Source organism: Micropterus salmoides, unplaced genomic scaffold, assembly GCF_014851395.1.
Source record: "Micropterus salmoides isolate LMB-PRFRI ecotype aquatic unplaced genomic scaffold, ASM1485139v1 Ms_hic_scaffold_13, whole genome shotgun sequence".
Lineage (NCBI taxonomy): Eukaryota > Metazoa > Chordata > Actinopteri > Centrarchiformes > Centrarchidae > Micropterus > Micropterus salmoides.
The window spans coordinates 25,040,750-25,052,199 of NW_024040374.1; the positions used below are offsets into that span (position 1 = coordinate 25,040,750).

The window sequence follows — 11,450 nt, forward strand, 5'->3', positions numbered from 1 at the left end:
ACTCGATCCTCCCAGCGCAAATAAGAGCTTTGGGACGGTCTGCAAGATAGCGGAGCGGAACAACTTCGGGTTCAAGCGAGGAAACGACAAATAAGAGACTTGAGAAGGACCCACAGTGGTAGGAATGTGGTTTTGTGTTCATGTGATCCTGTTTAAGTCTGTTTCTATTTCTGTGTAGCCTTGTTTATTCCTTCACATGTCCGAGTTTACTCTGTATCTGGTTTCATGGTTTTGGGTTCTGTATTGATCTTGTCATGTTTAGGGTTTTGTAGCAAAGTTAGTTCTTATGTTTATCTGCATGTTTTTTACCTGCTCAAGTCCCTATCCTAGGTTTCCATGTTTCAGTGTAGTCCTGTCTCCTGTTTGGTCCGGTCTCAGTCCATGCCCTGATTTTGCAGTCTTTCCATGTTTTGTGTTTTACTTTGGTAGATCTGCCTTAGTTGTGTTTCACTTCCTGTTTTACTTTGTAGTATTCAGTACTCATGTGTCCTTGTCTAGCTTGTCTAGTCCTTCCTGTTTGATTACCTCATGTGTTTCACCTGTGCTACACTCCTTGCTTGTTTGTCTGTGTGTGTATATAAGCCATCAGTTTTGTCTAGTCCTTGTTGTTGTCTTATGTTGAGTGTTCTGCCCTGTCCCTGTGTTTCTGGATGACCCTGCTTTTGCCTGCCTTTGCTTACCTCAGTTTGGATTTACTGTTGTTTGGACTTTGCCATGTACCAGTGAGAGCCTGTTTAGTTTTTGTTGGTTTAAATAAACCACCTGCATTGCATCCTGCTTTTGTGTCTTGCGTTTGGGTCCTAACCTGCCTCTGCACTCAGCCAACCGTGACACACAGTCTGCCACACAAAGTAGCTGACACAGTACATAAATAACCACAGAACAAATAGCAATCAAGAAACGCACAGCAACTCATTATGCCTGCATTCATGCCAGCATAAATGAATGGATGACAGCATCTGATCACGATCCATGTGGCAATTGCCGCTGTCCCTCGTGGGCCCTTGTAATCAGCTGGGCCCCGGTGCATTGCACCAGTTGCACCGTCTCTACGTACTCCACTGGCACTGTCTCTCCCTAATCAGTCTAACTGTCATCACTCTAACAAGGACAAGGACGAGGACGGTTACAGAGGCAAATGACTCTAAGCTAGACCTGCCTTACCTTTTCTTTTACATGGATGAAGCCACCTTAAGCAATATCTTTAACATAGTGAGTTCATTTTTTATAAGATTGAACTCTGACTGTGTGACTTTAGTTAGGTTTTTGCAAAGGGCAGCAGCTTCTCATTCAGCTTGTCTTGTTATGATGACGGACTGCTGTATTAATTTTAATCCCTGTCACCACTCTGTGCCAGAGTATATAATTGGCAACTGAGACCAAAAATTCTCCTTAAATGTGTTAACACATTTTCCAACATGATTTTGGCTGTGTGCATGCATAATTTAGATGGCACTGGATGATCCTGTGATTGTTCTTTGTTGCCCATACTTGTGTCTGCACACTGACTTATACTACTCATTATAAGAGTGCTTCCAGTGAAGTCCTCATACATAAAGAAATATGCTCACTGACAGAGACGGGATTGAGAACATTATCAGAAATGAGTACATTTGTTTTTATCTCCCATTTGCTGCTTACCATAATTAAATTGAAAGTGAAAACATCCACTCTAATCAGGTTCCTTTTCACCCTTCAAGGCAACAAACTGTGATGAATTAAATCAAAACCAAAGATATACCGCCTGTGGTATGCATATGTATTTATTTCACAATAATGTGCTTCGTTTAAATTACAAAAATATAGTATATTCAAAGATGAGTCATGCAGCGCATCATGCCGTTGTAATTATCCTGACAGATACATAATGGTTTGTTAAGAAATGGCATCATTTAAATCCAGAGCCTACATTAGCGTCCAGTGGATTGTAAAATTATAAACCTGTCATTCAGGCAGCCAACTCAAGTTGAATAAACTATTATCTGCATGCAGAATATATATATGAGTTGAAATTTGATGTCTAGGCTCTGACTTCATCATACAGTATATTGCAAGATCAGCACCGCAGAGACCAGTGAGTGACCCTGGACTGATTATGAGACAATGGACCCCCCAACATGTCATAGGAGCAAGACCCCCAGATACAAAATGACTCGGCCGCTACAAACCTATGCCTGATGCACACTAAAGGATTTTCAAATCTTAACCAATATTAAAAATGTGGGATATTACAGACGACAGAATTACCTGATTTTTAATATTTGAATCTTAAGAACGCCCATACCAGCAGATTCAGTTAAGACGCAGGACCACATACTTGCCATTTATACTAAACGGTTTCTGCTGGTTCTGGGGACTTGGGATCTCACAAAAACTCACGTGATCAAATGTGACTTCAGACATCAACAAACATGGAGGCAGACTGTCCTCATCAGCTAGTTGCATTTGTGTGGGCTATGTTTTGCACAGAAAAACAAAAACAGAAAATAAAACTGCATTAACTGATGAACTTGTGGCTGAAAAGAGGGAATTAGCATGGTTTATACATTTTTATAGAACAAGTAAACTGGTTGGTGAAGCTTCCTGGTCAGCTTGCTCTCATTGGCTGTTTCTGATCGGATGTACCTCCATTTCAATTTGTAAATATTGTAAAACTTTAATTAATAGCTGAGTCCCAAAGAGCCACCTACCTCCTTTACTGGCCTGGTATAGGAACACATTTTAGCATATAAACACAGGTCTCCATTAAACGCCTGGTCTGGTTTTTAAGTAAGTTCTTTGGATCTATAAAACCTCTTAAACCCCGCCGGGTCGCCCGCATTAGCTGCTCCTGAGCTGCTTAGATCATTAAAACAATTATTAATTTTAAACGTTTGATCAATACACACCACACTTCTCTCATCCTGCACCCTGTTTGTTTTTGCTATGTTGCGGCCTTCAAAATAAAAGCACATAAGCTGTCTGTTGGAGCTAGATCAATTTAATGACATGTATTTGATGATATTGGGTAATTTTTATATGAGTAATAATCTGTTTAAATAAATTAACTGTTTCATCGTAGCCTATTTCAGTCTTGTGCAAGAGGAATTACAGGCCTGTCCCATATGGACGCCTGTCCCAAATATACGCAGGGTCAAGTCAGTTAGCAAATAAAAGCCGTGCTGTTAATCAAAGTTTTACGGTTGTAACGACCCAAAATCAGGGTGCCTCCAATCCAGTCGGTAACCTAAAGTCGACCCCTCACACTACAGAATTATTTTGGATGATAATTGCTTCCGACCAGCCTCGGCTCGAGAGTCGTTGTTGCTGTTGTTGGGAGGGGCAAATCGGACCCAAAATTGGCCCAATTACCCTCCAGTGTTCATAGTTCTTTTTTGTCTCTTTTTTGTTGTATTTGTTGTATTTGTTTTATGTCTCTTTGTAGTTATTTTGGGTCTCTTTGTACTTATTTGTGTTTCTTTATAGTTGTTTTGCATCTGTCTACAAAACAGTTCAATCATCTGTTCATATGTACCAGACAAAAACAACAAAACTAAACTAAACTAAAATAACGAGCAGTTAGAGGGAACACAAAAGAAGGAACTTGCAATTGAAAGGGGAAAAAAGTGCTATTTGGCTCTGTAAATTAGATGTTTTTTCAATTGAGTCTTGAAGACATATAACAAACTAGATGACATTATATTTGCTTTCAAACTGTTCCCGAGAGAGGGACATCTATATTTAATGAAATATTGATATTTCAGAAGTACGACAGTGAGGTAAATTTCAATCCTTTGAAGAATTTAATGAAGGTCTGAGAATTGATTTTAAACATTTTGGCAAATGTCAGGGTGGCTGTTAGGTACAATCAAATACATAAAACCATATGTCTAAAATGTGAACTTCATAAATGTTTAATACATTTCCTAAACAGTGGGACAGGTGAGTCATAGCTACTTGAACCATTTTCATGATTTCTTTTTTTTCAGGATTGAGAGTATCTTGTTAAGGCAGCATGAGTTTTTAGCATCCCAACAACAGTGTACACCGGTGTATATTTATAAATAATAATACAAAGTTAAATAACAAGTAAGCAATGGTCAGTCAACAGACTTTTCTCGACAGACATTAGATTTTTACAAATCAGTGTGGATGTTCCAAGCAAGACTTTACATTTAAAAAGACTTGTAAGAGACACTTGCATTATCTGAAGTGGCTGAACTGTCTCATAGGTTTCACTGCATTCATTATTTTCTATATGCTTCAGGTGAGAGTGATCCTTTAAGTGCCAGGATATAACTGCTTATCCAACAGACTGGACATCTCCATCCAGGACAGGTCCCACTGCACTTCTGTCACGTCCTGCTTGGTCGCAGGAAGCTCCACTGCCGGTAGATTCTCTATTGGAAGTGCCAGACAGCTACTTGTGCAAAACCTCTGGTACCTTTACACAAATACAGTAATCAGTTAAGCATTTACTCAACAGTCTGTTTGACTTGTGATTCATGCCCGGATGTTATCTCTCTAATGACATGCTTACAGTAGAAAGTGGGTTGACGATTTTTTAATAGATACAGTGACTGACCTGTAGTGACAAATTAGCCAAACACTTAGAAGGATGAGGAAGAGAAGTACAATTCCACAAAAAAGAATGATCCATTTCCAGGAGCCTGATAAGAGAGAGCAAACAATATTTGTTTGAATGTGTCAGGATAAGACCATAACACAGTGGTACCAGAAACTACATGACTACTACACCACATCCTACTGTATCTCTGTAGCTGCTCATTAACACCTGCAATCACACTAAGAAGCCTTTCAGTATGGCATACATCGGCCTGATTCATAGGATAGGTAAATTAATGTATTAACAATGCAAAATCATTTTACCCATAGTGGATGCTGCTGTCCCATCTGTTGATGTGAAGTTGCCTAAAAGACATAACAATTGACATCTTTCACTGATCCTCTTATATTGCACCAAGCGGAATAATAAATATTATCATCGAATGTAATTAAGCCACACAGCCGACCTCGGGCAGGTCTCACTGATAACCAGCTCTCTGGGCTCTCCATCTTTCTGTCCTGGGATGCACACTTGTATAAGCCTTCATCTTCCAGTGTCACATTCTCAATAGTCATCTCTATTACTCCGTCTGAACTGGAAAAAAAAGTTTCAGCGATGATTTCTCTTCCGTTTTTAAAGAAGGTGGCATTACTGTGGTTGCCAATCCTGTACTGACAATACAAGACCACTTTATTGCCTGCAAATACAGGAAAGGCAGGAGACTTTAAGATGATGGTACCATCTGTGGGACAAAGACAGAAGACACGGTTAAAAGACATATTGCTTCACTATAACTTCTCACTCTTTATTATTTCTTATTGTTTCTTTTGAATACAGTCACTCACACAACACATTTAAACTTTAACATCACTATTACACAACTCACTGCTTGCTGTGATGTTGACTGTGTTGCTGCGACTCTTAGTGTCCTCACACCAGTACAGTTGGCTCTCCCTCCCGGCAACAGTGAACTCACACTTGTCTATGCTAACAGCATCCCCTGGTGTTGGACAATTTGAAGTGTACAAGTCTTTTTTGTCCAGAGAAAACTGCATCATCTTCCAACCTGAGGAGTAAGGGCACTGCAGAAGGAAAGTCTCCCCTTTGAAGATCTGTCTGGTGCTGGGAGTCAGAGTCAGAGAAGGAGGAGGCAGCTCTGGAGGACAGAGGTGGACAGAGGGAACAGACGAGAAATTGAGAAGAAGACAATCAAGAAATGCAGATGTTTCATACCATAGCAGTTCGCAAATGCACTAGTGATAGACCGATTGGGCGATTAATCGTTATAAAACATGACAATTTAAAATTGTATTTTGGCCGCCCCGCTTTCTTTATATCGGCATCGGTATCGGCCATTGAAAAACCATATTGGTCGACCGTTAAAATGTACCAGCAGTTCTGCACGTCTGGCTGTAGACTAATGCGTCACATGGGATCTTAACTGATGTAACAACATATCTCGATAAAATCCTGACAATTATCACACAGTATGTGTTTATATTATTGATTGACTGTCTTTATTGAACTCAGCTGTATGTTCTTATACTAAACATTGTCAAATGCTAGCACCATGACTCCAGGGATGGCAATGTAAATCCGTCTGTCCCCTACATTGGTCCAGGCTGAAATATTCATAATATTTATAACAATTGGATGAGTTGCCATGAAATTTGGTACAGAGATTCATGTTCCACTCAGGATAATAACTTTGGTGATTCCCTCAATTTTCCATCTAAATATTAAAATGCCCATTTGTCCAGTTCTGTGACTTATCACCAAATACCTAGAAAACTAATAACATTGCCATCAACCTCAGCTAAAAACAAGACCATGCTAACACGCTAAACTAAGATGGTGAATGTGTTAAATATTATAACTGGTTAGCATCAGCATGTTAGTATTGTCACTGTGAGTATGTTAGCATTTAGGTCAAAGCAGCCAGAGACGTTTTATAGAGGAGACACGCCACTCAATCACATCCTCAATACAACTCTATGGGGAAAGCCTGTAACGGCAAAGATGGCAGTTATCCCGCCCCTCCCGCTAGAAAGCCAATCGTCTGCTTTTAACAGCCAACGCGGGAAACAGGTGTTTGGTATATTGTTAAAGGTAGGTGGACTGGTCTAAAACATTTTGTATGTGTTGTACAACAGATGTTTGTGATACATATTTATTTCAGGTCGCTGTAATACTTAAAAGTGTTATTTCCATTTTAGGATTCACTACTTAGCCGACATATATTTGAAATTGGTATAAACCACGATGTAGAATATATTAACCTTAAGAGTTCAGTGGCTGTTATACATTCGGACGTCAAACTAATATAAAAATAACTGCATATATGTGTTGTTGCATCAGAAGTCAGTGACTACACAACCTTAACGCTCTTCTTTGTTTTCATGTGTATATAGTAGGAACCTGATGCCTCACTGCTCACCTGACACAATGAGCACTGTCGGCATGCTGGGCACTGCCACAAGGGTGGTGTTGTCCTTCCACCAATCAGCTTGGCACCAATACTTGCCCGCGTCCTCCCTCGTTACCGCAGTGATGGAGTAGCTGTCACCGGAGACCACGTGCCTGGGGTTTGGGGTCGGAGCAGTGTATGAATTGTGCCTGAACCATTGGTATCTCCGCACAGATCTGAAGTTTGACCCCAGTGTGCACTGCAACAACACACACTCACCAAGGTAGATGTTTGACCCCCGAGGCCACACAGACACTCCGACCTTCCCAATCACTGCAGGAATAAATCATTATAATCATTATGGTTTGCGGTTTTTCATGCTTGTGTAATATATACACTGAATATGAGACAGGTGCAGGTTTTTTTTAAATGTATTGTCTTTGCACGTACCTGTAGCAACTTGGAGAACAAATGCAGCCACACCTGAAACAAAAGAAATTATTCCACATAAAAACATCTCCTTATGTCCTCATATACTACCACAGCTTGTTCTTGCTGCAGTGAAGGCATTTTGAGTACAGTATGTTTAGTCCACAGTCTGCTCTGCCAATCAGGAGTAAAATGTATTAACGTGTACACCACAAGCGGCTCAGATGGGTTGTTCCCACATGACGACTCGCCAGATAGACAGTTACGGTCCACTGCTGATTTTGGATTATATAACCAAGACAACAAGTAAAAATTCAAAAAGGTTCATCTCCACAGGCAGATTTAATACAACGAGAAACATGTGTCTGTAAGACATAACAACAATCTCTCAATTCTGCTGATACATTGTTATGAAGACACAAACCATCCAAGCCACGTCCTTTTGAACAACACACACATAGTCATAGTACTGCCACACAGTGTGACAGAGAGGAGAGCTTCCTGTTCCTTAATGAGACTGTTTAGACGGTTATCATCCCTATGGGAACAGAAGGAATGAACACATTGGCTACACACACACACACACACACACACACACACAGTGGTGTAACATAGTACTTATACTGTGGTCATACAGTTTTTCAACATAACTCACGGCTGTCAAGGATGGAATAGCCAACGACGATTTGGCAGCCCTAGCCGAATCATTTCTATTAGCCCTATTCAGATTATGGCTAGTGCACATCATTTTAATTTAGCACTGTCTGAAACTCCCAGCTGCAGGCCAGTAAAACGTATAATCCTGCATACCATACTGATAAGAGTACAGCGTTGGGTCTAAGTCAGCACGGCTGTGACAGCTGAACACCTTCTAAAGTGCTTGGATACAGTTTTTTTCCACCACTAGAAGATTTTTTTTCAATGAAAACACAAAGATATGCTTGTAAGTCTTCCCAATAGAGGCCAGTCTGAATGCAGTCATTTACAAGTTGAAAAACAGGCAGCAGCGTGTCAGTCAGTCAGCTTGCATCTGTGACACTCACCCAGCAGTGAGGAGATAAGGATGTTCATTCTGTCGAAAGTCCAAATTTAGATGTGCAGGTCCTGTGTGATCCTTTTATAAAAAGAGAGAACGTGATGAATAATTATGATTTTAAGATTTCCACCACTTTAAATGATGCATATTTCAAAAGTCCATTGTTGTTTTCCACAGCCTTTTTATTTGCAAAGCCATGAGACAGAATAATTGAATCGCTCAGGACGAGTTTCGACTGACTATCAAAGTAAACCACGGACAGAGATTGTGATCTTGGTGGAGACATTTCCTTCCCCAGTTAACAGGCGGAGCCATCACACAGCTGAATCCAGGCAGAGAGGCAAATATCTCAAACCACAAGACAACCATGCAGTATCACAATTTCTCCGTAAAAATCTCTGCTTCGTGTGTTGCACATATGTGACCTACAAAACCTGCTGCGACTGTGAAAGTATGTTTTTCACACAATGCTTTGGATTTTCTCAATAAGTTATTATTGATTTGATTTACATCCTGTCAATGCTGAAATGAATTTCTGCTCTTTACAATTTTATTTATCCATTTTTTCCCACTCAGGTTGTTGGTTGTGTTTTGTTATTTTTTCTTTTCTCTTTTCATATCCTACTTGTCTTTCCAGTACTTGCTGACGCTGATGCTTATTTTCTCTTTGGGGAACATTTCATTTTATTCAGTTTAATCCTATCAGTTACAGTCAGACAAAGTTGTTGTAAATTGAATGAGGGGAATCATAACCCCAAGTCAATTTTGTTTCTAAAGCCACACTAACACCATGGCTCTGCTGATTGCATTGTCTATCGGTTGGTAAAATATTTCATATAACAACTGTTGAACAGATTGCCAAGAAATTTGGTACAGACCTACCATCCCAGAGGATGAACCCTAATGAATTTGGTGATCCCCTGACTTTCATTTACCGCCATCATCAGGTCAAAACAATTTGTCCAGTACTAGAACCTGACTCTGTCAGCAAGCGCGTACACTGCGGACATTCAAAGTTCTTTTCTGAAGTTAAGATGCAAATACAAAGATACTTCAGAGAGAAAACAAAGAATTAAAAATAAAGTAAAATAATTAACTGACAAAAGATATTAACAAAGATATAACAAGATTAAAATAATGGACAATTTGTCAAAGTGCTTTACAGATGCAAAGAAACAAATACAAAGGTATTTCAGAAAATAAATGATGAAAAGACAATTGATATTAAAAACCAGATAAAAACAATATTGAAATATGTTACACTGAGCTAAAAGCCTGGTCAAATCAAAATGTTTTAAACCTGTTTTAAAAAAGAGTCTAGAGTCGGGGCTTTTCTAATGTTCTCTGCCTACTGGTTCAATTTAAGAGCAGCATAATAGCTAAATGCTGCTTCTCTATGTTTGGTCTTTACCTTAAGCAGGACTAACTGACATACTCCTTGTGATCTGAGAGTTCTGCTTGGCTCATATTGGTGCAGCTTATCAACTAGATATGCTAGTCTTACACATAGACTGTAGGTCTATGTGTAAGACTAGTCTAAGTCTATCCTATATCATACTGGTAACCAGGGCAAGATTTAAAGGTTTATAGTGTGTAAGATTTAGTGGCATCTAGTGGTGGGGGTTGTGAATTGCAACCATCTGTCCAGGCTACCACTGACCCCTAACTTTTCAGAGCGTAGGACAGCTACGGTGGCTGACACAGCATAAGAGATGTCTCTTCTGAGAAGAAAGTAGCCAGTCAAGAAATGAGGTTTCTTTAGGTATATTTATTAAGAAATTATTTTTACTAAATTGTTCAGTGAATCCATATGTTGTTGTGACTTGGCCACTGACAGATAACATGGAAAATGTAAGCCAAGAGTGTAAAACACTTTCACTGTTTCTGCACCACAATCCATTATAAACCACACATTAGATAAAGTTTATACAAACATTGACAAGGGAAACGCATTCACTCTCTCTCTGTCAGAAAACACGATTCCTCTAAATGGCCTCTGCCTGGAGATACTCGGGAAATGCAAAAGCGTCCATGGGTTGATGGATGTGGATCAAAAATTTAAACACAAACAGTGCAGCACATTCCGTGATCTGAGAAACATTCGTTGCAGAGTCCATTTGTTGAAGAGAGAAAAAAAAGTTCCCCTGGGGTGGGATCAAACAATCAACCCTTGGGTTAGGAGTCCTGCACCTTAGCGACTGAGCTAACCAAACAACATGTTGAATTAATATTATCAATATTATGTCTTATGTCTTATATTCTCATCCAATCTAATGGTTGACAATATTGCTCCAATGCAAAACTTTCATGTATGTGACTGGCACAGAATGCTTAATAGTTTTTTTAAGAGCACACGTTTATAACAAATTTACACATACATTTAAAACAATGGCTGTCCATCTGAGTATGTTGTAGAGTCTGTGTGCTCTCTGTCTGTTTGTCTGCTGTTACTGTCATTCTCAACTGCAGAGTTAATGACATTCAACAGCATTCTTCACCTTTATTTTAGTGTTTACTCACTACCCTACCTGAATCTGCTGTCTGCCTTCAGTTAATATTCCCACACAAGCCCGCACATAGGCCTACAGCTCTGCTGCAAACACAGCGGCTTGCCCTACCTTTTTTCCCTGTCTCCCTGTATTTGTCTGCCCTGTGGACTTTCTCCATCAGCACTGGGCTGTATTATAAAGCGACTCGCAATTTCCACCCACAATTCCATACTCAGCCGCAGCTGCGCGGAAGAGGCGTGTTAACGAGATAGCCTATCGTAACCGAAAACAACGTTGTACCCAGTTCCGTCTAAACCGGTGTGTTCGCTGTTGCTTTACCTGGTCTGTGCTCGTAAAATATCCACCGTCTGAATCTAATAACGTAATAGATAGCCTAGCATTTCTCTCAGTTTTTCTCTGCAAAATGCTTAAATGGGTTGCCAAATATACTTGGGTTGCCCTTAATGTAGGCTACCTGAGGGCCCGCCCAAGTAAAGTCTATGTGTGGGAAACACTGATATTACTGTCAATCTGAATGGCACA

The 11,450-nt window shown here is 39.9% G+C and overlaps 1 protein-coding gene across 1 annotated transcript; it reads right to left on the minus strand.

The window, feature by feature from the left end:
- Positions 1–1,757: 1,757 nt before the first annotated feature.
- Positions 1,758–8,659, minus strand: LOC119901056. Its single transcript, XM_038716488.1, has 8 exons — positions 8,426–8,659; positions 7,404–7,436; positions 6,984–7,286; positions 5,433–5,702; positions 5,013–5,288; positions 4,870–4,911; positions 4,565–4,649; positions 1,758–4,423 (listed from the first exon to the last, which is right to left on the minus strand). The coding sequence occupies exons 1-8, from the start codon at positions 8,451–8,453 to the stop codon at positions 4,261–4,263; spliced, it is 1,200 nt and encodes a 399-aa protein (XP_038572416.1). The 5' UTR covers positions 8,454–8,659; the 3' UTR covers positions 1,758–4,260.
- Between the last annotated feature and the right edge of the window lie 2,791 nt (positions 8,660–11,450).